Raw genomic sequence first — 27,330 nt, 5'->3', positions numbered from 1 at the left:
CACACACACACACACACACACACACTTAATATTTCTCGCCTTGCTTTTGAAGTGTGTGTCCCGTGTCTGGTCTGGTGTACTACAGTACCACCACCACTGCTACAGTACATATGCAAGCTCATCTAACCTGATGTAGAACCAGAGTATTACTGTTCAAATACAACAGTAATATCTCATCGGGTTGAACACAAGCACGGATCTGCTGTGTGTCTCACTGCACCGTGGTGTGAGTGCTTAGCGCTTTGTTTTTACTGTCACCAAGCATGCGATGTCTGTTGATCATCTGTCTGTGTGTGGGAGTGCACATTGGTGAAAAGTGATGGAAAGGAGCCGTGGCACCAAAAGTGATACTGAACTGTGGAAAGAATATGTGGGACAGACTGTGTTTACGTGGAAGGGGAGAGCTGTTACTCTACCCCAGGCTGGGTCTTAGGGGACCCCCGAGCTCTGTAACTTCTGACTGATCAGGAATCAATTTCCTCCTCTTCCTCCTCCTCCTCCTCCTCCTCCTCCTCCTCCTCCGCATGGTCTAGCTGGATCTCATTTTAAAATGTTCCCATCTAAATTCAGTCATCCATCAGAGGCTGCTGTTCCCCGTTTCATCTCTGCTCTGTGTGTGTGTGTGTGTGTGTGTGTGTGTGTGTGTGTGTGTGTGTGTGTGTGTGTGTGTGTGTGTGTGTGTGTGTTAGCTTTCTCTCTCCATATATTTCCATGTCCTTTCTCTGGAGTTTCCTCCTGGGCCTCCCTCGTTTCCCCAAAGTCACCCCAGGTCCTCATAAACACCTTTCAAAGGCTCCTTTTAGTCTTTGCAGCTGGCAGCAGAGATGTCCAAAGGCCCCTCTAGCACCCCCCCGCCCACAAACACGTTGCAGAACACGCCCCGCAACGTCCTGCACAGTGGGCAAATGGAGGGAGAAATGGGGGGCTTCCACTTCAACCCCAAAAAGCCAGGCTTGCGCCTGTGTGTGTATGTGGATCGTCTGTAGTATTGGCAGGGAGGTGGCCGAGTGCGGCTAAGGTGCTGGGCTAGCATGCAGTCGCCTGAAAACTTGTGGGTTCAATTCCCGGCTTCCACTGTTGTGCCCTTAAGCAACGCACTTAACTCCTGAGTTGCTCCAGGGACGATGGTGCTTGTAATATAATTGACATAATAGCACGTCGTACAATGTGCTTTACAAAAACGTAAATAGTAAGCAAAAGCATAAAAGGGCAATGGTTTAAAAAAGTAAAGGACATAATAGCTAAAAAGAAAACATAATAAGACACAGGGTAGAATAATTGTAAGACAGATTCAGAATGTGTAGCTTGTTGGTAATACTAGCTGGCTTCCAATAGCTAGCAGAAGGCATTGGAGTAATGTGGTCAATTCTTTTAGTTTTCATGAAAACCCTAGCTGCTGCATTTTCACATTCACCTGACGCTGTATGGTAGTCTTTTTAGGAAGGCCTGTGAAAAGCCCATTGCAATAATCAGCCATGCTGGAGACAGACATGAATGAGGTTTTCTAAATCATGTTTTGGCATCAGACCTCTACGTTTGGCAATGCCTTTGAGGTGGTAAAACGCTTTCATGTGGTTGATGAAATTTAGGTCACTGTCAATTATGACACCAAGATAATACAAAGCAAAAAAAAATAAAAAAAATCCATAGATAGTGTCTTTCCACTTTACGTCACTGTGGCACACAGAGCAAATATGAGTATGGTCGAGGCCATTTAAAGGGTTCTTCTATTGGTCCTGACGCATCTTTATGCGTTTGATGGAAATATGTGTGTGTGTGTGCATGCAATGTGTGATGCAAGTTTGTGTGTGTGTGTATGTATGGTGATCTATACTGTAGGTTTTGCAGATTATCTTTAGTGTTGTGTGTCCATCATGTGGCTCTTAACATTTGTCCACTTGTAGTTTACATGATAAGCCATTCCACTGGTCTGATGTACATTCAATGTAGAGAAAGTTGACATAAATTCTCATTTGTTAGGTTTTCTTTATTTGGAATTCATTTAAGATATTTTTCAGTTGTTAAAACTCACTCAGTTTGAATAAATGTTTTGTCTCGTGAGAAGTGCGTTTAGAACTTCTTCACCCCGTCTACATGTATGCTTTTTCATTATTTGTCATCTCATTGAAGAGCTGAATCATACAAGAATTGAGCTCTTGTTTTGAAATGGCATAGCAGTTTGAGACTTGCCTAAACTCCCGTTAATTCCATTGCACTGGAGCATCCCGTGTGGCTGTTGTTGATGTTTCTGTGTGTTGTGCTGTAGGTCTGGCCTCGTTCAGCAGCGTGTCTGGATCTCTGGAGTACAGGTGAGCCTCCACTAACCCTTCAGCTGCACACTGCTCAGGAGATTTACTTATTTTGGAGCATTACATCTGTATTTGAAAATAAGATCAAGTCGTTTAATCACCTCTCCCCTTCTCTCTCTATATCACTCTCTCTTCCCCCTCTCTCTATCTCTATCTCTTTATCTCTACTACTCTACTCCGCTATCTATCTATCTATCTATCTATCTATCTATCTATCCATCATTTCTTTTCTCTCTCTCTCTCTCTCTCTCTCTCTCTCTCTCTCTCTCTCTCTCAGTATCTCAGAGGAGGACCCAGGTCCCTTGCGGAGTGATGGCGAGGGGAGACAGGGCACCAAAGTCAGTCGGACGTTCAGCTACCTCAAGAGCAAGATGAGCAAGAAGGGCAAGGTGAGTCCCTGATCAACACCAGTTTCCATGCCCGCTGCCCAGAACCTGATTTCCCCTATCAACAAACCCAACCGTGTCAAACCAAAACTGCACACCTCAGTGTCAGCACAACAGCAAAGGCGGGTTTCAGTGTCAATGTGTTATTTACTAGGTTTAGTGTGTTTGAGGCAATATTGAGTATGTTGAAGATGCCAAAGTGTGTGTGTGTGTGTGTGTGTGTGTGTGTGTGTGTGTGTGTGTGTGAGATTATTTTGCATGTTACACTCTGCATTGAGATGGAATTGCTGAGGTGAACAGGGTTGGCAGTCTAGACAAGACAAAACCAGTTTATCTATACGCCATCATTTATGCACGCTGTTCAAAGTGCTTGACCAAAGGGCCAAATAATGGAGATGGAAATGTGAAGAGCATGGCAACAGTTACAAGAGCATAAACGATTACATAGGTGTGAGAACTAGAAGCATGAGGGTTTGGGTTTGGGGTTTGGAGTGTGAATGTGAATGTGAGCCTGGCTGCAGGGGGGCATTGTGTGATGGATGTCTGCAGCTGAGCAGAGTTCAGTTGAGTTGAGTTAAGTTGAGCTGTGCTGTGTAGGGTGCAGCGGAGGGGAGAGGGAGGAAGCTAAACAGGAAGTTGGTGTTGCATGCTGCATGCAGACTCCTCTCCTGCTCAGCCGTGCTCCGCACCGCATCGTACCGCACTGCGCCGCACCGCACCGCACCGCACCACACCACACCTCGCCCTCTCCAAACCTCGTCTTCTCTAAAGCTATGCGACTGGATTCATAGCGCCCGGACACTGATTACACTGAGCTCTTCAGTGGACAGGCTAGGGCTACCAACAACTTTGTGTTTTGTTTTGTTTTGTTTTTGACACCAGAGCCTTTACACAATGAAGTCACACACAACATGTATTTTAGGGTCAACAAGGGGAAGTGACTAGAGGAATATGGTCACGAGTGATTGGCTGCCGTTCTCTTTTAGAATCTGTTTTGAAATTCCTTTGAATTCCTTTTTGTAGCCAGGTATCCCCAGTCGGAAATCTGATCTGATTAGTCTGTTATGACTAAATATTTAGTTCAACATTTAGAGGGCATCTTTAAAACTCTTCTCTCGAGATGTGCTCTGTCTCTTTAAGACAGACCGGAATAGCAGGGGAACATGGTGGCGCACACACACACACACACACACACACACACACACACACACACACACACACACACACACACACACACACACACACACACACACACAGAGAGAGAGAGAGAGAGACACACACACACATTTGCTTCTTTAACTCACTTCCTCCATAAGCTGCTGGGTGGCTGGTGTCATGGGAACGTCAACCCCCACACACACACATTCACAGATAGAGACGGTGCTTTGACACGCTCTACTTCCAGTGTGAACACTGGCGATGTGGAGTGATGTTGGGTCGCCGATTTCTACCGCAGGGCCGCTCTCTGAAGATCAGAGCCACTGACAGAACAGTTGAGGTAAGGGTCAGAGGTCAGGGTGTAAAGGTCAATGTCCTGGGGGGAGAGTCACAGCTTCAGTTAGTTACTGGAGGGTTTTGGTGAGTCTGTTCATTACTGTAGCATGACAGACAGTAGGGTTTCTGTATAAGTGTGTTAGCTACTGTAATGTGTGTGTGTGTGTGTGGGCGTGTGCGTGTGTTCATTTTGTGCGTTACATTCAGTAGACCACTGTTGTGATTTAGTGTATCTGTTTTTATTATTGGTGATGTCATGGTTTCCATAGTATACAGTGTGTGTGTGTGTGTGTGTATGTGTGTTCTCAATGTGATGTTTATTGTTTATGTTTACCATTAATTTTCTGTTTTCAGTAGTTAGGGTTTGCATTGGTGTGCTTGTGTTCATGTGTTCTTAAAACTCAGTGGCAGAAGTCTGTGCTTGTGCTTGTGTGTGTCCGTGTGTCCGTGTGTGTGTGTGTGTGTGTGTGTGTGTGTGTGTGTGTGTGTGTGTGTGTCCTTCCCAACTCTGTTAGCATTACTCACAATGAGCAGGCTCGCAGGCTCAATGCTAAACATGAATGACCTCATTCTGAGCAACGTCTTTATGGCGCATCAGGCACTTGTCATCACTATAAATGGGTATTGAGACGGCCAAACAGATAGATGAGTCGCATGTGTACTGTATGGGAGAGATCCATTCTGTTGAGTCCACCTTGCCTTGCGTGACTATAGGTGTTGTCCTCCGGTGGAACAGGTGTCTGTAATCTCTCCACCTTGTGTTTCCTGTGAGCGTGTACAGTATGTGGGTGTATTTTTTTTTTTAGAAATCAACTTTGAGATAGATTTCTGCTGAATGCCATTCAGGCCACCAACCCAGCACAGGTTCTGAGAAAGGGTGGAGACATGCTGTAGCCAACATGTGTTGTGGTTAGCTGACTTTATCTCCCTCAACAATGGAATTCTCTTCTCTGATTGGCTGATGGGGTGGCCATTAACTTCGTATAACCTGCTACCTGTGAAGTAGTTCCCGTATCACACTTGAATATTAATTCGCCAAACTCGTTGCGAAGTTTAAATGAACTGTCACGTTGCATCCAAGCTGAAATACAGACGTGCAGAACCATAGTAACATTGTAGCATATGACGGAGGTAGATTGTAGCTAGTTGGATGCCATGTAGGCTATAAAAGTAGCGATCTTTCAAAGTTAATGTTAATCAGAATCCTGGGATATGGCCGCTTGACAACGGGAGAGATAGAACTAACGACTGGCTTTTGGCCGTAGCAACCAGCCATTTAGAACTAACGACTGGCTTTTGGCCATAGCAACCATCCATTTAGAACTAGTAACGGCAGTTTTGTCCTGCAAGTAGAAAGTTGATATGTGGCGGAAAGTAGTCCCATAGTCAAGACAGTTTTAGCGATGTTAACAGACGCAACGGTGGAATAAAACTATGTTCCAAATATACAGGTTATTAATACAAACGGGAGATAAGCGGGATAACGGCCTTCGAGGTCGACCGGTTCGATGGAAATAATGGCACGGCGGAGGTAACTCCGTCTCCGTGCTTCGCACGTCGCCGGAGTTCTAGACCTCCACCTAGCCATTATTTCCATCGAACCGGTCACCTCGTCGGCCGTTATCCCTTACATATCAACCATGTATGGACTGGTGAAGTCAACAGTGAAGTCAGCAGTTTTTACCATGCTGGCCAAAACGAAACATCCTTTTCTCAATATCTTGCGGAGCAATCTCTCTATCAGGAGACTCTTACTCACCTCGGGGAAATACACACACACACACACACACGCACACACACGCGCACACGCACACACACACATTGAACATAATCGCTTTCATCATCGTTTCATTGTAAACATTGTGTTATTAGTTTTCCTTACGTGAAGAGAATGTTTTTATGAAATTGTCCCTTTTAGCTGGTAACAATCACTGCACACAGTATGATGGTTATCCATGCCTTTGTTTTGTAGTAAACAGTGATATCAAATGCAAACCCTCTGAAAGGCACATGCTGTAACACTGCCCTTTGGCGTCCACTGTGTGGTCTTCAGGAGAAGGACAAGGACAAGGAGCGTCTGCGCGAGAGAGATGCCCGGGAGAAGGAGAAGGGCTCGGTCAACGGGCACGTCTTCAGTGCCATCACCAACGCACCCTCCACGCTGTGCCAGCACTGCAGCAAGCCCCTCAACACTAAAGAGGCCTTAATCTGCAACAGTAAGTACAGCGAGTGTGCGCACACACACACACACACACACACACACACACACACACATTTACACACACACACACACACACACACACACATTTACACACACACACACACACACACACACATACACACACACATTCACACACACACACACATTCACTCACACGCATGCACATTTTTACGCACGCACACACACAAACATAAATGCACACACATACTACATACACATTTACACACATGTGCATGCACACACACGTACAGACATGAGTCTGGTGTTTGAGTCACATGACCTAGGGTATGTGATAGGCTTGGGTGTGGCTATACATCCTTGCAGGGCTGCCTATGACCAATTTGTTCTTGGCGAGATGCGTTTTGTCCTTTAGTTTCTGAGGAAATACTGTAGAAATGCTTGCAGCTTATGGAGGTACGGTGACCGACGCCGTAGTCTGTCTGTCACAATGTGATTTCACTGTGTTGCCTCAGATGTTCTGCGGTGGAGGTTCTAAGAAGTGTGTGTTTAAGGCGAGATGACTGTTCTTTTTCTGGTCTTCTCAGCAAGCGCAGCGGACGCACACACACACACACACACTCACACACACACACACACACACACACACACACTGGTACTCGCCGAGCATCACGGTGATGTCATGGTGCCTCTTTCATGTGTCTGCCCACTGAGCTCTTTAATGTTGTTTACGATGTGACACTTAAGGATCGGAAACTGGAACAAAAAAACAAGCAAATGATGAGGCCACAGCTCAGAGATGTCATGATTTTCAAAATGGCCCCCCCTTTACTTCAAGTGTCACTTCTTTTGCGAAACATATACAGTATGTTCCTGTTTATGTAAAAGGAATGAGGTCACAAAAAGCCCCGCAGTCTGACAGTCTTGGTTCGCTGAACCGGAGATCTTTTTTAGATCAGAGGCCGAACGATAACTATCAACTGTAATTATAACAACTTGAGTATCCACTCACTGTCCAACGATAAGTAGAAGTCTCTCCTCCTGTTGACGGCTGTGATGTCTAAAATTTGTATGGATTTTGATTGGCTCTCAGCTTTATAGCTATCAAAAATCGCTACAAAAGTGATCCCTGACGATGTCTGTCTTCATGTCGTTATTGTGATAGTATATACGTGGAAGTAGCTATAGCTATATTTTTTTGCAGTGAGCGGCCCTGTGTGATGGTTAGAAAAGAGAAGCGGGCATGGCTGAGGTGGGCATGGCTGGGGTTGGCATGGCTGGGGTGGGCATGGCTGCGGTTGACCTGGCTTTGCGGCTCCCTCAGCCGACCGCTGCAGATGAGCAGTGCCAAGCTCGCCAGGCATCGCGCTCACCACTGCTGCTGCCACGCTAAGCACCTTCAGGGGCACGTGTGTCGACAGATCTCAACATGTGCCCAACAATGCCCCCCCCCCCCCCCCCCCCTCACCACCACCCAAACCCGTCCTTCCTCCCCTGGCACAGTCCAAGGCTGCCCCCCTCCCCACCCTCACTTTGTTCCCTATGAAACCCTCCTCACAGCAAAAATAGCATGGGTACGGGCTAGTTTTCCTGGTCAACATATGCCCCCCCCCCCCCCCCACCCCACCTCCGCCCCCACACCCCCCCAACAGGAAGTCTGTCTGACCATTGCCCAATGGTGGGTGACTTCACAAAGCCTGCATTGTTACAGTGTGATGGCCATGAGGCACATGACTAAAAAGGAGTGTTCCATCCTGACACAGAGGCGAGTCTTCCTTAGAGTGAGTGCACTCGTCTGACACATGCTTGAGTGTTTAAGGCTGCCTGTCCAGCACACTCACTCACTCACTCACTCACTCATGCACACACACACGCATGCACACACACACATGCACACATGCACACACACACACACACACACACACGCACACCAGGCCCACTTGTCTCCAAACAGACTGAACAGCAGACAAAGCATTTGACTCAATGAGTTATGGGAAAGACTCCAGTATTCTAAAGTGGTGTGTGTGTGTATGTGTGTATATGTGTGTGTGTGTGTGTGTGTGTGTGTGAGAGAGAGAGAAGTGAGAGAGGCTGAGGGAACAAGACGGAGAGAGATTATTGCTTGGGGTTGCATCACCCTTCCTCCCTTCCCCTTTGGCAGCAGACAGAACATCAAGTCTGCTCTCTCTCTCTCTCTCTCTCTTTCCCCGCCCACCTTCTCTCTCGCTCTTGCTCTGTCTTTCTCTTTCTCAACCCCTGCCCCCCCACCCCCCCATCCCCACCTCGTTCGTTCTCCCCCTCTCTCTAACCCCCCCCCCCCCCCCCCCTCCTCTGCTCCAGTCTGCAGTCTTGTACCAAAAGGAGGAAGTTTATGTTCACTGCTTCTTACAGTTTTTTTTTGGTTTTGTTTTGTTTTTCTCTGTGGGGGGCTGATCAGTTCTCAAGATCAGAACTCATTTTCTTTTTTAACCAAGTGCATTTGTGTGTTCTTTAAAGGATGCCGAACACAGATTACGCATGTGATAAGTTAATGCACACAGTGTTGAGAAGGAGCAGGCTGGGTCTGATCACCACAACATCAGATTCAGTAGATCAGATTAGAACTGAAGTTCAGCAGCACTTCATAGCTCAGGCTCTAGCACACCGCAGTCTTCACACTTCAGCTGCAACTTGTAAAGAAAAAGACAATAGAGTGTTGCACTGGTCTGGGTTCAGTAATGGAATACTCATGTCACAGACACAGCACAACAGAGATTAGCATTGATTGATTGCTGTCTTGTGTCATAATCTCTGCATGTTTTGATCACACACACACACACACACACACACACCGTGACCACAGCTATCCCTACTGTGGGGCTTCTGCGTATGTCTATGGAGAGAGGGGTTTAATAAATGTAGACACACCTTTGTCTTGGTCTGCAAAGATCAGAGTGCAGCACCAAGGACATGGAATCTTTAGTTTTCTTCTCTGGGTTGTGTTGTGCAGCGTCTTAAGGAGAAGCAGCTGGAGGTGTGTGCGTGCGTGTGTGTCCTCTCAATAGTTGTACTGGGTGTGCCCCTGCCAATGTGTGTGTTTTTTCATAAACAGCGGATAGGGTTTACAGAACTAAGAAATACAGTGTGTGTGTGTGTGTATGCCAGTGTGTGTTTCTGTAAATACTGGGGCTTTCCCAAACAGAGAATAATAGTTCTGTGTTTGTGTGCGCCTGTGTGTGTGTGTGTGTGTGTGTGTGTGTGTGTTCATATAAGCATGCATTCCAGTGTACGTGTTCGTTGTTTTTGGTAAATAATGGGGGTTTTGATGAGTGAGTATTCGTGTGTATATGTGTGTGTGCACTGTGAGTCTGTCATGGTGCCTTTGGCCTTAATCAGTGACACACTCACAGCTGACAGTGGATGTTTACCAATGACATACAGAGAGTGAAACCTATGATGATTTGTTTCTTTTCCTTACACTGTTGCTGCTGTTGCTGCTGATGTTGTTTCGGGTGCATGTCTGACTCAAGGTTTGTTTTTGTCCCTCTCTCACCCACAGATTGCACTGCACACGTCCATAAAGGCTGTCGAGAGAACCTGCCCGTGTGCGCCAGGGTCAAAATGAAGGTAGCGTTGTCAGAGTTGTCTCTCTTTCACTTCCTCTTCCTCTGTCCCCCTCTCCCTCTCCCTCTCTCTTTCCCTCCATTTTATCCAACAGCACCAGACATGTGACTTTCCGTTTGAGTAATTAAAACATGCCCTCAGCTTGCAGCTGCAAGTGTGTGTGTGTGTGTGTGTGTGTGTGTGTGTGTGTGTGTGTGTGTGTGTGTGTGTGTGTGTGTGTGTGTGTGTGTGTGTGTGTGTGTGTGTGTGTGTGTGTGTGTGTGTGTGTGTGTGTGTGTGTGTGTGTGTGTAGGTGTGTGTAGGTGTGTGTAGGTGTGTGTGTGTACTGTAGGTGTGTGTGTGTGTGTGTGTGTGTGTGTAAGACTTTCAAGGAGGAAGGACACACCCTTGCACATCAATCAGTGTGCACGTGCAGGGTGAATATCTGTCTATGGTCACAAACTGACAGTTGTCTCGCTCTCCCCAACAGTCGATGACCTTGCCTGATTCTGGACCTTCATCTGGTGTCACCATGAGAAACAAAAGTAAGAATGCCTCATGCATTTCCTGTGTGTGTTGGTTGAGTTAGGTGAGCTGTGCTGATGTGGGTTTTAAACTGGTGGCAGGTGTGATTATACACTCACACACAGGATTTGTGGGTTCAAGAAGCTGGTAGATGTGTGATATCATAAGGCTGTAATTGAATTACTGTGTGAAATTTTTGTGAAAAGTGACTTGAGCAGCCCCTGCTGGTGGTCCTGGGTTCTGCAGAAAATATAATTTCTTACTTTCACATTCCTAATAGTCTGCTTGGCTGTGTGTTTGTGCCTGTTTTCAGTGGTCATTGATTCATTGATTGACCCTGACTGTTTGTTTGTGCGATTCTCAGCCCCAGCAGTATCCATATCTCGGGATCGTCCAAAGTCGACCATCTCCATACCTGATGATCAGGTGCCAACTAGTCTGCCACGGAAGACCACCAGCAGTATCATGTCCTTCAGTGGACACAACCCACTGTCCAAGAGTGTGTCCATTTCTAACATTACTGGGTAAGATATACACACACACACACACACACACACAGGATTTTTTTTTTTACACAGAGCTGGGACACTTCTTCTGATCAGTGTCTCTGTCTATCAGTCTATGATTATTTTATTTTATAATATTTTTGTTCTCTGTAGCCCTGGGCTTGATGACCTGCCGTTGAGGAGATATATGTCCCAGTCGACGGACTCCCTGCACAAGACCAGCAAGGTCAACGAGTCCACGGAGTCACTGACCGATGAAGGTATGTTACCGCCTGGATGGTGGTTGCAACCCACATACATACATACATACACACATACTGTACATACACACACACACAGACACACACACGTGCGCGTGCATGTGGTGCTTGTGGCATGCATGTGTGTGATTATGAATATGTGTGTGAATATGTGTGTGTGTGTGTGTGTTCAGGTACGGAGATGATGGACATCCAGCTGATGTGTGAGTTTGAGCCTGACGTGCGGGAGCTGGAGGCGGACTCGTGGAGCGTAACGGTGGACAAAAAGCAGATGAAGCACCTCAAGAAGGACGTGGTCAAGAGACAGGACATCATCTACGGTAACCACTACTGCTAACGTCTCTGCTAACGCTGAGGCCTTGCTTTTATACTCACTTTCAAGCACTGTACTGTAAGTTTGTTCTTATTGTACTTCTTAGTCTATTTAAAGTTCATTCACACACAAAATCCCTACATGTCCTATGAGTTAATCACATTATCAATGTACACTCAAGCCAGAACAGCTGGGTAATGTTTATGTCAGCTATGTCCACAGATGTAACTTGTGAATCTCTTTAATAACATGTCTATCAACAATGTCAATCATCATCATCAGTAGCTGCTCTGTGACATGACATGGATCCCTGCCAACTTAAGAGCTCCAGTAGTGATGCTAGTGTGTGTGTGTGTGTGTGTGTGTGTGTGTGTGTGTGTGTGTGTGTGTGTGTGTGTGTGTGTGTGTGTGTGTGTGTGTGTGTGTGTGTGTGTGTGTGTGTGTGTGTGTGTGTGTGTGTGTGTGTGTGTGTGTTTGCGTGTGTGTTTGCGTGTGTGTGTGTGTTTGCGTGTGCACATGTGTGTGGGTGCGTGTGTGTGTGTGTGTGCGCGTGTGTGTGTGTGTGTGTTTGCGTGTGCACATGTGTGTGGGTGCGTGTGTGTGCGTGCAGAGCTGATGCAGACGGAGATGCACCAGGTGCGGACGCTGCGCATCATGGGCGAGGTGTACTGCAAGGGCCTCGCGGGGGAGCTGAAGCTGGAGGCGGCCGTGCTGGAGCGCCTCTTCCCCTGCCTGGACGAGCTGACCGAGCTGCACAGCCGGCTGCTGGGCACCCTGCTGGAGCGCCGGAGGCAGACGCCACTCTCGCGAGACGCCCCTACCGCCACCACCAACGCAGCCGGAGGCTTCCTGGTGCACCGGATCGGAGACGTCCTGGTCTCTCAGGTGTGTGTGTGTGTCTGTGTCTGTGTGTCTATGTGTGTGTGTGTGTGTGTGTGTGTGTGTGTGTGTGTGTGTTTCTGTGTATCCGTGTTTCTGTGTGGATATTAATACTGGAAGACCGGAAAATATATATGTTATGTATATAGATATTTAAATTGACATGTATATTGAAAGAATGATGAAAGAATTATGTATATTAGAATGACCAGAGCTCTATTCATGTTTCGGTCCTGCACAACTGACCATTAGTCAGAAACCCGTAATTGGATTACATGCAGCCTGTGGATGTGCTTCAGTTCAGAGAAACGTAGTTAGGTTGAAGGATGGGGAGCGTAGTGCTGAGAGGGATGCAGTGCACTGTTTTGATTTGTGATGTGGTGATTAGGTTATGCATTAGCATACAGTGCCAGGAGGAGCAAAAGGGCATAAGGTTGGCATAGAGTGGCATTGGATTCAGAAGCGAGGACTTGATCTTTGCTTTGGGGGAAGATGATATGAAGGAGGAGGGAGATTAAGGTGGAAAATCCATCACTCGGTCACCCACTCGCTAGCTAGCTCACTCACTCACTCATTCATCCTCTCTGGGTTCTCCTGCAGTTCTCCGGGTCCAGTGCGGAACGCATGAAGAAGGTCTACGGGAAGTTCTGCAGCCGCCACAACGAGGCGGTGAACTTTTACAAAGAGCTCCACGCCAAAGACAAGCGGTTCCAGGCGTTCATTAAGGTGAGATTCTGAGCAGCTCCTCGACACTCTGGGACCCCCTGGCAGTACAGTTGAGACAAGCACCCAGCAACTTTGTCATTTCCTACACATTTATGTGTGTGTGTTTGTCTTTTCTTCCAGAAAAAGATGAGCAGCGCGATCGTTCGGAGGCTGAGCATCCCGGAGTGTATTCTGCTGGTCACCCAGCGCATCACCAAATACCCCGTCCTCATTCAGAGGATACTGCAGCACACAAAAGGTAGCGCATCTCTAAGTACCCAGGTCCTTATTTAGAGGATACTGTAGTACACAAAATGTAGCACATCTCCAAATACCTCAGTCCATATTTAGAGGATACTGCACAGCACACAAAAGGTAGCGCATCTCCAAATACCCCGTCCTCATTCAGAGGATATTGCAGCACGCCAAAGGTGGGAGGAAAGAAAAGCCACATTTCTCCTGTTCAGGGGAAATCTCATTAAGATCTGCAGATTGATTTACTCAGAAGTTCAGTCATGCCATGAGCTGGGGCATCTACTGATGTGCACTGATGAGGTGCTGATGTAGGACACCACATCCTGTGGCATTATCTGGTCCCCACACGGCATCCTGTGGCACGCCACACCACACACACGTCAAACTCAGTACTTCCCTCTTTGTAGTCCCCACTTGACCCTCTATTTTGGGGATGCACCATCGTCTGAAGGAAGGAAGGTTGAGATGTAGTATGGTTTCTCCATCGTTGTCATGTTTTTTGTTTGTTCGTTTTTTGGTTTTGTGTTGTTTATTGTGTAGCGTAGAGTAACATTTACGTTAAAGATAATACAAATGTATCGCACAAATGCATTTATTAGTAGCATTACAAAGCCATTTTGTATGTTGCATACTTGTAATATTCTACTGATAAGGTTAACAGACATTCTACACACATACTAGTGCAACTGCTAAGGATCTGAGAATATGTAGTCTGTCTCAAAATGTCTTTCTGTATATTTTAAATGTAGTACCACTAGATTCATGATGAAACATTGTTTTGTCTCACTACATACAGTGTAGGGTGAAATGACAATAAAACCCACTTGACCTGGCTTGACTGTGAGTAACTCTCCCACTCCGCTGCAGACTGTGACGAGGAGCAGGAGGAGGTGTCGCGCTCGCTGCGGCTGGTGAAGGAGGTGGTGACGGCCGTGGACGCCCGCGTGCACGACTACGAGCGGAAGCGGCGGCTCAAAGACGTGTACGGGCGCACCGACAGCAAGTCCATCATGCGCATGAAGAGCGGCCAGATGTTCGCCCGCGAGGACCTGCTCAGGGGACGCCGGCTGCTCCACGACGGCCCGCTGCAGCTCAAGACCTCCGCCGGCCGGTTCAAAGGTCAGACTCGCGGATTTCGTTTGATGACCTTTTGAAGACCTTTTTCACAGCAGCCATTTTGACATGAAATAATAGTGCAAGCACAGGTGGTACTAGAATGAAGCCTCAGGGGTTCAACGTAAGCGTAACAGAGTCAGATCCTTGATGCCATTGTTAACACTGTGAAAAAGGTCCAATACAATGGGAGCATATAAAACTGACATAACATCGTCATAATCATAAATATGACGCCAATCATGAACATTAAGGAGCCTTGATGAATGATAATGACTGTTGTCATTAAGAGATATTTTGTTTTTTAATAAGAGTGAGGCTGTAGCTTGACCCGCTTAGGGATGGACACGATCCTAAACGCGTACTCACTCATTGATCTGTTTGTCCCCCAGATGTCCAGGCCCTGCTGCTGTCCGACGTGTTTGTCTTCCTTCAAGAGAAAGATCAGAAGTTTGTCTTCGCTTCACTGGTATGCAGTTCAGACATGGTCAGCTGTCTAGTGACCGAGTGACCTTCCACTTCCAGCTTATCTGCTTCTGATGTAATATTCGCATAGTGTTGAGACATTGGCCCTCCATGTGGTTTTTAATACACCACAAAGCTGCGGCCATTGTTTTTTTTTTCCTTTCTCATATTCTCGCTCTCTTTCTCGGTCTCCCTCGTTCTTGTAGGACCAGCGGTCGACGGTCATCTCGCTGCAGAAGCTGATCGTGCGCGAGGTGGCCAACCAGGAGAAGGCCCTGTTCCTGATCACGGCGGGCATCGAGAGGCCAGAGATGGTGGAGGTGTACGCCAGCTCCAAGGACGAGCGCAACACCTGGATACAGCTCATCCAGAACGCCATGCAGTCCATGTGAGTGGAGCGACTTGTGTGTGTGTGTGTGTGTGTGTGTGTGTGTGTGTGTGTGTGTGTGTGTGTGTGTGTGTGTGTGTGTGTGTGTGTGTGTGTGTGTGTGTGTGTGTGTGTGTGTGTGTGTGTGTGTGTGTGTGTGTGTGTGTGTGTGTGTATTTGTGGAGGGGGTGTATCAGTGAGAGACGGAGCAGAAGGAAAGACGAGAGAGAGAAAGACAAATTGTATCCATACAAATAACACTTTACACACATTCTCTCTTAACACACACACTCTCTCTCACACACACATTCACACACTTGAGAATGACCTGATTGGATCTCATGTGTCTCCCCCACCCCTGTGCTCTCCAGAGAGAAGGATGAGGATGAGGGCATCCCCAGTGAGAGTGAAGAGGACAAGCGGCTACAGGAGAGCAAAGCCAAAGAGACCAGAGGTGAGATAATCTGTACACCACCACCATCTACATTACCTCTCACTAGTGACCGTTACACCACCACCATCTACATTACCATTCACTACTAACCTGAACACCACCACCATCTACATTACCTCTCAGTCCTAATCTTTACACCAACACCATCTACATTACCACCAGTTCTAACCTTAACGTCACCGCCATCTACATTACCATTCAGGTCTAGTTTGTTTACCGAAAGCTTGTTAGTTGAAAATTCCAGTGCTGTTGTGCATGGCCAATCAAAGTGGTACAGTGAAGATTTTCCCTGAGGGAGCTGAGCTTGTGTTTATCCTGGCTCTCCCTGACCTTGACCTTGACCTCTGACCTCTAGATCTCCTGCACCGGAAGGACGAGCAGATCGTGGGACTGCTGGAGGACAAGGTGAAGCTGTTCCGGGAGTTGTGCGACTGCGCCGCCCCCGATGACCTCATCCACGCGCTCCGCGGCCGCATGATGTTCCGCGCCACGCCCAGTGATGTCACCAAGGGCGAACCAATCATGAAGGACGCACTGAAAGAAGGTGAGCGTGGCAGGCAGAGAAAAAACGCTGTAAAAAAACAATACTAGACTAGGGCTCATCTCTCTGGGCTAAGTGGATGTTCTAAGTGTGTGTGTGTGTGTGTGTGTGTGTGTGTGTGTGTGTGTGTGTGTGTGTGTGTGTGTGTGTGTGTGTGTGTGTGTGTGTGTGTGTGTGTGTGTGTGTGTGTGTGTGTGTGTGTGTGTGTGTGTGTGTGTGTGTGTGTGTGTGTGTGTGTGTGTGTGTGTGTGTGTGTGTACAGTGGAGACCCTGCAGGAGCTGGTGCACAGGAGTGTCGGTGGAGCCGTGGGTCATCAGATGTCGTCGTGTCAGGATCCACCAGGGGGCAGTGTGGGGCCGGTTTGCCTCCCCCGGCGCGCTGAGACCTTCGGGGGCTTCGATAGCCACCAGATGAACATCTCCAAAAGTAAGAGCCAAACCAAACCTCCACAGAAACCACCTCAACTGACCCCAAACACACATCCTGTCACATAGACACGAAAATGTCCTGCTTTTCAACCGTGAAATCGAAAGGTGATTTTTGAAGTTTAATATTGTTTATAAATCTCTACAGACGGAGAGAAAGATGAGGGTGAGGACTTGCGAAGAACAGAATCAGACAGTGTGCTGAAGAAGGTGTGTGTGTGTGCAAATAGCAGAATGTTGGCCAAACTAAGAGCATAAAATTGTATTGTGTTGCACTTCCATGGTGTGTTGCACTTCCATGGGTTAACAACCTGCATAGAGAGTGTCTCTTAAAAGCCGCAGGTAGCAACTACCTTGTTTGTTTCCTGAATGTGAAGCCTGTTTTATTATAAGATTTGATTAACAATAATTTTAATGTACAATGCAAATTAGAAGTATTTTATCATGTACACATTTTTTATCATGTTGAAAATGCTGAGCAGTTTAATGAAGGCTACACGACAGGTTTTGACACCGCAATTGCACCTTTTGTCCACAGGGAGGCAGTGCAAACCTTCTGCTCTTACTCAAGAGGAATAGTGAGGTAGGACACACACACACACGCACACACACACACACACACACACGCACACACATACATAGACACAAACACACACACACACACACAAATACATAGACACAAACACACCCACACACTCTGATTTATACGTCTGCCAGTTCTTTGACTACAGGTAATCGTTAAATGTGATGGCTTGTAATTACTTTAGTGTGGCTGATGAATAGAGTGCAGCTGAGATGTGTGTGCCCCTGTGTGAAAATGTCCCCCCTGCTCTTTTCGTCCCACAGCAGGTGCTCAACAGCGTCACACACCTGCATGATCTTCTCCTCGCCCTGCAGGTAGGCCCACTCATCTGTCATCATCACCTCATCATTCCTCCTCTCCTTCCACAGTGCCGTCTCTATCAGCCCATCCCCTCCTTTCACAGTGCTGTCTCTATCAGCCCATCCTCTCCTCTTTCCACAGTGCTGTCTCTATCAGCCCATCCTCTTCTTCCACTGTGTTGTCTCTATCAGCCCATCCTCCTCTCCTTCCACAGTGCTGTCTCTATCAGCCCATCCTTTGCGCTGTACAGCTCAATTTTCATCAGTCTTTGTTGTCATCGCTCTCTTCCTCTGTCCTTCACTGCTGCTGTCTCTCTCTAGTGATTGTTGAAAGTACCATAGCAACTCTTATTCATCCTTAGAAATGACTGACTGACACACACACACACACACGCACACACACAGACAGATTGAAATCTGTTAGTTATGAACCAGTTTCCACTCTGTGAGCCCCTGGTATTTTGAAGAGATGGAGGTGTTTTGTAGCCATATGTTTACATTCCTCTCTCTCTCTCTTTTGCTCTCTCTCTCTCTCTCTCTCTCTCTCTCTCTCTCTCTCTCTCTCTTTTTCTTTCTCTCTCTCTTTCTTTTTCTTTTTCTTTCTCTCTCTCTCTCTCTCTCTGTCTCTCTCTCTCTCTCTCTCTCTCTCTCTCTCTCTCTCTCCCCCTCTCTCTAGGCTGTGGTGGTCCAGCAGGACTCCTTCATTGAGAACCAGCGGCACGCCCTGACCCAGCGCTCCGCGTCCTTCTCCTCCACCTCCTCCGTCTGCTCCTCCTTCTCCTCCTCCTCCTCCCGGCCGGCGGCAGCGGCGACAGCGACGACGGCGATCTCCCCGATCTCCCCGAGCGGCGGCGGCGGCATCAGCCCCGGCGCCGGGCCGGAGGTGGCGGAGCAGGAGCGGGCGCTGGCGGAGGAGCGGCGGCGTTGGCAGTGCCAGTGCGAGGAGCGCGAGCGGGCGCTGGCCGAGCGGGAGCAGCGGGCGCTCCGGCAGGAGGAGGAGGCGCTCGCCGGCGGCCGGCGGCTGGAGCAGGAGCAGAGGACGCTCCGCGAGCGCGAGGAGGAGCTGGAGAGGGAGGCGCGGCTGCTCCGGCAGCGGGAGGAGGAGTTGCGGGCGGAGAGGGAGAAGATGCGCGACGCTCAGGGCCGACTGGAGCGAGAGAGGGAGCAGCTGAAGCACAGCACACAGGTGACCGCTGCTTCTGATTGGCTCTGGAGTCGGATGTTCTGATGTCCGTAGTCCGGATGTTCTGATGTGCTCGTAGTCTCTCCTCCCCCACCTACCCCCCACAAATACCCCTTCATCATAGCACACAAATACCCCTTCACCATAGCACACAAATACCTCTTCACCATAGTACACAAATACCCCTTCACCTTCACCGTACACAAATACCCCTTCACAATAGGATTTCATACAATACTCCTCCATCATAGGATATTGCACAATACTCCAATACACCACCATTAGAATATTACTCAGATACCCCCCCCCCCACTCCAAAGATATCACACAAATAACTCTCAACCAGAGCATCACAGAACTTACTCAAACTGTGGTGAATAGACATGTCTCTAAGAAGTGATATGATTACAGAATTGGATAATAAGATGCCAGTCTCATCGCAACCCCCTCCACCCCCGCCATATACACACACACACACACACACACACACACACACACACACACACACACACACACACACACACACACACACACACACACACACACACACACACACAGAGACACACACAGACACACACTAGGTTGATTCTGGTTAAGTTTATTAGTGTGCAGATGGTCTGAACAGTGGTGTGTGTGTGTGTGTGTATTTGTGTGTGTGCGCACTCCTTCTGGGTAAGGCTAGACCAACAGTCACTGCTGTCAAGTCATCACATGATGCTTTGAAGATGGCGGCGTGACAAAAGGTTGTATGATCTGTTGTTGAATGACAAAATTCCAAAGACAAGTGCGTCATTTACCAGAGTCACTTACGGTAATCAGTCAGTTAGCAGACAGATGCCTATCTGTCATAGTCATCCTCAGAATCACTTCATCAGTCAGTCTGAAGACAGATGTGTTATAGGCATGCATACTTCCTTGTCAACACACACGCTTGGCCTTGCTGCATAAGCGTCTCTCCAAAGCTCCTCTTTTTATTTTAATATCATGAGGTAGCCATTTGGAAAGTGTAAAGAAATGGAGCTTCGTGTTGCTCAGTTCCATGTCCTGTAGTACAGTGTTGGTAGATGGGTGTAAAACTACTGCTTTAAGCTTACTACTAGTAGTGAAGAAATGATGAAGAGGTGGTCTAAGCCTAGAACAAAAACCCTTTTCCACTTTTGCCCCTGTGTCCGAGACAACTTTGCCCTTTTGCCCCTGTGTCTGAGTGACTCTTCCACTTTTGCCCCTGTGTCTGAGTGACACTTCCACTTTTGCCCCTGTGTCTGAGTGACTCTTCCACTTTTGCCCCTGTGTCTGAGTGACTCTTCCACGTTTGCCCCTGTGTGTGAGAGTGTGGTGGTGGGGAGGGGGGCAGGCCACCTGGGAGAAGGGGATGAGCGTCATCATCCCGCTCTTAAGCTCTCGGCCCCCCTGCGGTCAGGACGTCTCGTGTCCGCTCGTGGCAGGACACCTCGGCGACAGGCGACAGCCGTTGCTCACCCTCCCGGGCTGCGGTCGCCGTGGCGCTGCGCTGCGCTGCGCTGCGCTGTGCTGTGCTTTGCGTTGTCATGCCGACAGCTCATATGGAGGGGGAACACCCGCGGTGGCGGTGGCGGTAGCGCGGGACGTTCGGGGGCAGGAAGTGGATGCAAATCCAACCCCGGGGGGAGCCGGCTGTACCACAGGCACTAAGCCCAGGCAGGCCCGGTGTTTCCCTCCCCTGTTCAGTGGTGGGGCTTAAGAGACTTAGTGCTGCTTCACTGTGCGTTCATCCTTCATCCTGTGTTGTTGGAGCTTTTCATATTTTTTTTATTTTTTTTTTTCCATTTTGGTAATGATCCGCTAGCTAAGTGTGCTGTGGTATTACATTGTGCTTATGCAACCGCTCAAAGACTCTGGGCTGCAGGTTAAGTGCTTTATGTAATGCCTTAACCCCCTACTGGCCTGCATCTTAGGACAGCCCTAGCACTCGCTCTGTGATCAAAACAACCCTGGCCCCGACTCCTTGGGTCTCAATGCTTACATACCTTTATGGTTTGTTGACTGTGTGTGTGTGTGTGTGTGTGTGTGTGTGTGTGTGTCATAAACCTGTAGGTTCAGTCAGGGACACATTTCTTTCTGGAATGACAATGATCAACAGTGTGATGATGTACATCTCCATGTTCACATAAATCAGGGAGATCTCTACCACACACACACCTTGCAACCCAAGGCTACTTGCTCAGCAACCACACATCCCATACACACAGACTGCTTTGTCAGTGGCTTTGCTTTTCAAGTCCAGGCTTTCCAGATAATTAATTACTTCTTTATCAATCTCCCATGTTTGTTTTTAGTCATGCAGTTTACCTTTTCATTATTTCATTTCATGCTATTTATTGCTGCCTATAGATTATGTATTCCTGCTTATAAAGCACTTTTACCTGCACTTAGCATACAGAATGTGCTGTTGAAGAAAAAATGAATTATTCATGTTTATTAATATATCTTCCCATGGCACCTGGGCTATAGGAAGTCATGGGAGTTTCACTGTAGCTTGCATCCTTGGGGCTGGTGTCTGACTTTGTAACTTGTTTGTAAGTGTTGAGTTGAGGCCAGTTCCCAGTAGAGTGTGCCCTTTATAGTTATGGTTGTCCTGAGGCTAGCTCACGCTAGCTGAATGTTACAGTTGTTTCTGTAGACAGGGTTTCCATGGGTCCTTGAAATTGCTGAAACAAGGCCTGAAATTGAAAAATCAAGGCCTTTTAAAGTCGAAAATATACAAGAATAAATAATATACTGTAGGTAATTTGAAAGTGATTTATTTGGAGTGTGTATTTCGAGTATTTCAAATGTTAAGGAGTGTCCATGCATTCTCCAATTATGATGCTCTTGCATTTACTAGAATATTTTTTTTGAAGATGGTGTGGTAATCCTGTGTTGAAACCACTTCTGATACTGATGGTTAACCTCTCTCTCTCTCTTCTCTCCCCTCTCCCCTCTCCCTCTCCCTCTCTCTCTCTTTGTCTCTCTCTCTCTCCCTCCCTCTCCCTCCCTCCCCCCCTCTCTCTCTCTCTCTCTCTCTCTCTCTCTCTCTCTCTCTCTCTCTCTCTCTCAGGAACAGCAGTGTCGGCTGAACAGGACCCCCTCCACCACCTCGGAGGACTCCATGAAGTTCCAGAGCTCCGGCTCGCTGGACCGATTCCCCGTGGCCGGCGACGGCGACCTGTCCTGCTACTCCACGTCCCCAGCCACCGGCGGCAGCCCAGCCAAGGACCTGATGTCCAGGATGGACTCCAAGAAGCGGAAAGGGAAGAGCCTGAACCCCTTCTCTTCCTCCTCCTCCTCTTCCTCCTCCGCCGTGTCGGCTCCACAGCCCATGCCCAGCCGCCTGCTGCAGCTCACCAAGCCCAAAGACAAGAAGGAGAAGAAGAAGAAGAAGGGCAAAGGTCAGGCCGCATCCCCCACAGGTAACGCACTCACCTGACCTGCAGAACCACGCTCTATCCAGACAACCCATTTGGTCACCTATCGCCTCCTAGCTTACTGGAGGAGAAGGTGAAGTTTATTACCCGAGAAATTTAGATGCACCCTAGCGGGCAGGGTAGTCTAGCAACTCTCCGTTGGCTTGCGAGTGGGAAATATTAAACTTCTATCAGGCCAATCACATCATGTATAGAGTAGGTTGGACGGGCTTAACATAATGACGACTGACCTGCGACCATAAGTTGTGACTATTAAGCGTGATTTTCCCATCCTGCTACTTGAAAACAAGAAGATGATTGGTTGTAGCGGCGCTATCCTATTGCGTGGAGAGGGAATTTGAAAGACAACCCTTCCGATTGAGCCCTGCCTACTACACCTTGTGGGTCTGGCTCATCAGGCTAGAAGTTTATTGCTGGAGTAGTTGTATTGACCCCCTCTCTGTGGTCTGGACTGGTCATTTTAGGAGGCTTTTAAAAATAAAAGGCCTTCAATTAAATGCGCAGTGAACATTTCTGAGGAAGGATTGTTGCTATTTGAACTCAACAGCCAAACAAGCCCATAGGAACATTTTAGCTGTCAAAGATGGATACAGGATGGCCCATGAGACAAAGATATGATCTTATGATCTCATTATAAACATACATGGGCTCTGACTCAGTACGTTTAGATCACATTACGGCTGAGAGTCGCAATCTGTGCTAACGTGATTAGATAAGAACACAGCTGTGTGTGTGTGTGTGTGTGTGTGTTTTGGGTACTGATTGTGCTGTGAGGATGCGAGGGCGGTTGACACGATGGCATCTGGTCTGCTGAGACCATTGTTGATGCCGACGGGATCTGCCACGGCCGCCGGTTTAGGAGACGTTAACGCACGGCGGCGTGCGGTGGCGGAGCGGGAGTTTAACCGTGTCTGCTTCCCCCATGACAAGAGGATTATGCCGAGTAGACACGCCGCACAAAGACTCGCACGCGCCACTGTCAAGATGCTGCCATGACAAGCGCAGTTATTACCCGGGCTGTCATTTAGCATAATGCTTCAGTGGGCACGGATGGGGGGGTATGGGGGGGTATGGGGGGGTGAGGGGGCTGTGGCGTGGGTGGGATGAGAGAGGAGAAGATTAGTATCTCATCTCAGGCCTGCGCTGAGGAGTGAGCTCTTAAGCTGGTGTCACTTTCTTATTTTTTCGCTTCACCAAGTTCCCAAAAAAAGTCCTACTTATTCAAGATAGATTCCAGAAATCTTGCCAAGCTGCCACCAGTGGCAGCATCAGAATGAATGCTGAGTGCTGAATGCTGACATGATGAATGATGCGGTGACTGGAGAGCACTTTAAATGTCATTGTACCTGTGACAATGACAATAAAGATCTGTTCTATTCCATTTTTTTAGTAGTCATTCTTTATTGTATTGGTGGGTAACAACAGATATGATGCATTGTAACAATACAGATATACTGTACCTACCCAAATATTCTATTCTCTACTGTAGTAGGGTAGTGCCTGATCCAGTGTTATGTTAATATTATGTGGTGGTGGGACTTCGCCTGTGACCCTCTGATTTGTATCCGTCCTCAGACTCCCCCAGCACTGAAGCCACAGATGCCTCTGGGGAAGCAACGGTTTTCTACTGCTGAAGTCCTTCACTCTCATCCAGGTCCTCCAGCATCCCACAAGCCCCCTCTCTCAGGATCAGCCTTGCAAGCCCCCCACACCCCAATGCAGCATCTAAAGTGTGTGGGATCCCAGGTTGTGTCCTGCCATAGGATTCCCACATCTGGCAGTGCACTAAACTCAAGACAAACAGACACAGACACACACACACACACACACACACACACACACACACACACACACACACACACACACACACACACACACACACACACACACACACACACACACACAGCCAGATGCAGCCTGACACACCCACTCTGGACCCTTTGAGAGTGTACTGATGAAGTGTGTGGTGAGATGGTTGCTTGGTGATGTGGATGTAGATTGGTTTGGACTTGACTTGGCGACATGCCGCTGTGTGTTTAAGAGGTGACCTGAGAGGAGTGGTCATCGTGGTCATCTTCATCCCGAGCAAGAGGATGAAGACCAGGATACAAAGACTACAAAAGGGCCCCTCTGTCACGAGGAGGAGGAAGAGACTTGCACCACCTGAGGGATAACGATGTGGAGATGAAGAGACTCTATCGTCAGGGAGGCTCTCGGCCCCTTATGGCGGCCATGTTGTTTTGTGTGAGATCCTCTGAGAGAGATTAGAGGTCTCAGAGGACATTTAAGGGCTAATTAGTCTTAGGAATGGATGCATGGCGCAGCTTGAACTCCTGTGTCCTGTAGCCTGAGATGGGGGAGAAAGCTGAAGAATGCCATGTAGAAATGGGCCATCAGGTGGCTAATCACACACACACACACATGCACACTCACACACACACACACACACACACACACACACACACACACACACACACACACACACACACATACCCACACACACACACATGCACACACAGACATACTTGCTCATACATACTCATACAATTGGAAGAGACAGGAACAGACAAGTAGATTACCAAAATTAAGTATGTGACAATTACAAACTTATGAATGAAGAGATTGTTTAAGGATAGAAAGCTAGATTGGAAATAGGAAGTGAGTTAGGATGAATATGTTGGAAGAAAAGGAAAGAACACACACACACACACACACACACACACACACACACACAGAGAAATGAGTGTCGTCTTCAGCAATGCTTTAGTTTATATTCCCCTCCCTATTTTGGAAAGCCACCAGTCCTTTTAGCCTTATTTTATCCTAACTGCCAGCCTTAATGCAGTTTTTCAACACGTTTTGAGCACTTTATTAGCACACAGTTTCAAATGAAAACTGTCCTCTTGGAGTTGGAGACAATCCATCAGCTCCACTAGGTTTGTGTTGTCAAATCAAGAATCTATCAAGGAGACAATTATGACTTTGAGACAGAGTTATTGTATTTTTTGTTTTGTTTTAAGTCATGTCATTTGTAACATGAAAAGTTTGAATGATATGTGGAGCTAGCTTCCGCATATTAAATAATATCCCAAAGGTCTAACTCTGGTACTGTCTTTGCAGTATATGTGTTTTCATGTGAGTGTTTTTTCATTGAGGTGCTATCAGATTAGGACATAGCTGCAATGCAAGGAGTTATTGCATCACGACACTCTCCTGTACAGAGAGCTGCAGAGGTGCAATTGTGTTGATTTGCATATCAAACCAAAGACCCACGAACAGACACAAGTGGCTCTGTGTCCGGTTCTGTGTCCAGTTCTGTGCGACCCTTTGACCCGTGCTCAGACCGGCACACTTCTATGACCTTTTACCCCCAGCGGTCTTTCAGCCGCACGTATCCCAAGATTCCCTGCCTGCCGGTCAGGCCATGCCCCCGCTCGAGAAGGTGGAGCCCACTGCACATGCTCAGATGCAAATCAGTCAGTGGGGAAATGTGCTAAACTGCTTTATCCATCTCTCTAATTCCTTTCTCTCTTCAGGCCATTATTTTAATTTACTTTACTTTTTTTTCCCATTTTATTTTATTAATTTTTTTATTTGCTTGTGTGGAGAGGCAAAGCCCCGCAGTGCTGCAGGGATCTGTACTGGGACCCTGTATGGATTTATTTCCTTCCTGTCATGGAGGCAGACTGTGATTCATTAGAGGCTGGACCCCCGGGGGTCCATGAAGGGGGGTGGGGGGTGGGTGTTGGGGTTGGTGGGCAGAAATGAAGCCATCCAGTGGAGCACAGCCTCAGTAGCAGATTCAGGATCAGGATGGATGGTTCCAGGGGAGGCAGTCAAAATAGCAGAGCAGAGGCACATGCAGTTTGGTCCTTTCTCCAACAGATGGAGCTGCAGAAGTCTGTCTCCAGCCATTAATTTGCGAGCATTATGTAGAGACAAATGCAGAAAAAGAAGAAAGAATGCATGAATGGGGGAAAAAGACAGAAAGACTGCCGTTATCTGAAAGGGAAAAATCTTCCTTTTTGGTAATGTTTACTCAGTTTTATCATTTTTTTAATGCCCTGGATTTATAGGAATCCTGGCATTCCTGGCCTGTGGATAATGGGAAACTCAAATGCCGAGTTCAAATCCACCTTCATCTCTTCCTGTTTGCCTTAGAGATGGAATGTTTGCCATATGCTTTCTTTATTTAAGAATCTGCCTTTTCAGTCAGCTTGAATAATTAGGGCCTGGATACTCCAAGAAAATGAACGCAAGTCAAGCACAGTGAAATTTCTCCTAGAAAAATTAATGCAAAAATATTGAGTGCACTATTGTTCTATATGTCACATTGTGTGGGGTTGAGAATTTGAACCTTTGGGTCACACAATTTGAAATGATTGTTACTAAACACAAAGGAAAAAGGTACAGGTTCATCCTATTTGTTTTTCTTTTTTTCTTTTTGTAAAAAAAGGGCAAAAAATAAAAGTACTTTTGTAAATAGTTGTCATGTAAAAAATAAATTATGAAGTATGAAATATGGATTTTTTTGTTGGTGTTTTTGATTTAAGCTTTTTGTAACGAGGCTTTATTTATCTGTGTCGTTTTCTGGACTGTACATTCGAACAAACCAAACCACCTTAATAAATAACATTTACTGTACACAAAGTTTGTGTTTTGAGTGACTATGCACTGATAAGTTGACTTGGCGGATGTCCTTTGCTTTCAGGTCAAGGTTGAAGTCCCTCCCTGTCTTCCCTGTTTTCCCTGTTGGGTCTTCAGGGGGTTATTCCAAGTATGTTATTTAGTGACGAACCTTGAGTTGTATGGCTTCATTCACTTAACAAAGCAATGCCATAGGGCTCTTGTTGTAGAAAGCTTACCACTTAATCTGCGTTGACTTACCCAGGTAAAGTATATCACTAAACCACATACTTGGAATACCCCCTAGGTGATTGTTGTAACTGTTGCCATGGTTGCACTGTCCAACTTTTGAGTCCCGTCATCTCTTTGCACACTGTCTTGCCTCTCCGACTGCTGTCTCTTCTCAATCTCAATGCTGCCTCATCTTGTGCTGTCTC

General features: G+C 47.4%; 1 protein-coding gene across 2 annotated transcripts in view; it reads left to right on the top strand.

Annotated features, from left to right (window-relative positions):
- The window catches only part of akap13 (A-kinase anchoring protein 13), a 93,084-nt gene extending 67,092 nt beyond the window's left edge, over positions 1 to 25,992 (top strand). For both annotated transcript variants that reach the window (XM_062547338.1, XM_062547337.1), the window contains 23 exons: positions 2,267 to 2,309; positions 2,587 to 2,698; positions 6,243 to 6,405; positions 9,907 to 9,974; positions 10,441 to 10,495; positions 10,840 to 10,999; positions 11,135 to 11,241; positions 11,415 to 11,561; positions 12,165 to 12,439; positions 13,034 to 13,159; positions 13,280 to 13,397; positions 14,261 to 14,512; positions 14,899 to 14,975; positions 15,178 to 15,359; positions 15,710 to 15,792; positions 16,148 to 16,336; positions 16,596 to 16,760; positions 16,908 to 16,969; positions 17,298 to 17,342; positions 17,606 to 17,656; positions 18,318 to 18,827; positions 21,901 to 22,252; positions 23,843 to 25,992. In XM_062547338.1, the coding sequence (XP_062403322.1) occupies positions 2,267 to 2,309; positions 2,587 to 2,698; positions 6,243 to 6,405; positions 9,907 to 9,974; positions 10,441 to 10,495; positions 10,840 to 10,999; positions 11,135 to 11,241; positions 11,415 to 11,561; positions 12,165 to 12,439; positions 13,034 to 13,159; positions 13,280 to 13,397; positions 14,261 to 14,512; positions 14,899 to 14,975; positions 15,178 to 15,359; positions 15,710 to 15,792; positions 16,148 to 16,336; positions 16,596 to 16,760; positions 16,908 to 16,969; positions 17,298 to 17,342; positions 17,606 to 17,656; positions 18,318 to 18,827; positions 21,901 to 22,252; positions 23,843 to 23,901 (3,401 nt within the window). In that variant the 3' untranslated portion in view covers positions 23,902 to 25,992. The remainder of the gene's footprint in view (positions 1 to 2,266; positions 2,310 to 2,586; positions 2,699 to 6,242; positions 6,406 to 9,906; positions 9,975 to 10,440; positions 10,496 to 10,839; positions 11,000 to 11,134; positions 11,242 to 11,414; positions 11,562 to 12,164; positions 12,440 to 13,033; positions 13,160 to 13,279; positions 13,398 to 14,260; positions 14,513 to 14,898; positions 14,976 to 15,177; positions 15,360 to 15,709; positions 15,793 to 16,147; positions 16,337 to 16,595; positions 16,761 to 16,907; positions 16,970 to 17,297; positions 17,343 to 17,605; positions 17,657 to 18,317; positions 18,828 to 21,900; positions 22,253 to 23,842) is intronic.
- The last annotated feature ends 1,338 nt before the right edge of the window (positions 25,993 to 27,330 follow it).

The sequence above is a fragment of the Sardina pilchardus genome, chromosome 10 (assembly GCF_963854185.1).
Source record: "Sardina pilchardus chromosome 10, fSarPil1.1, whole genome shotgun sequence".
In the NCBI taxonomy this organism is placed as follows: domain Eukaryota; kingdom Metazoa; phylum Chordata; class Actinopteri; order Clupeiformes; family Clupeidae; genus Sardina; species Sardina pilchardus.
This window is presented reverse-complemented; position numbering and strand designations above follow the sequence as displayed.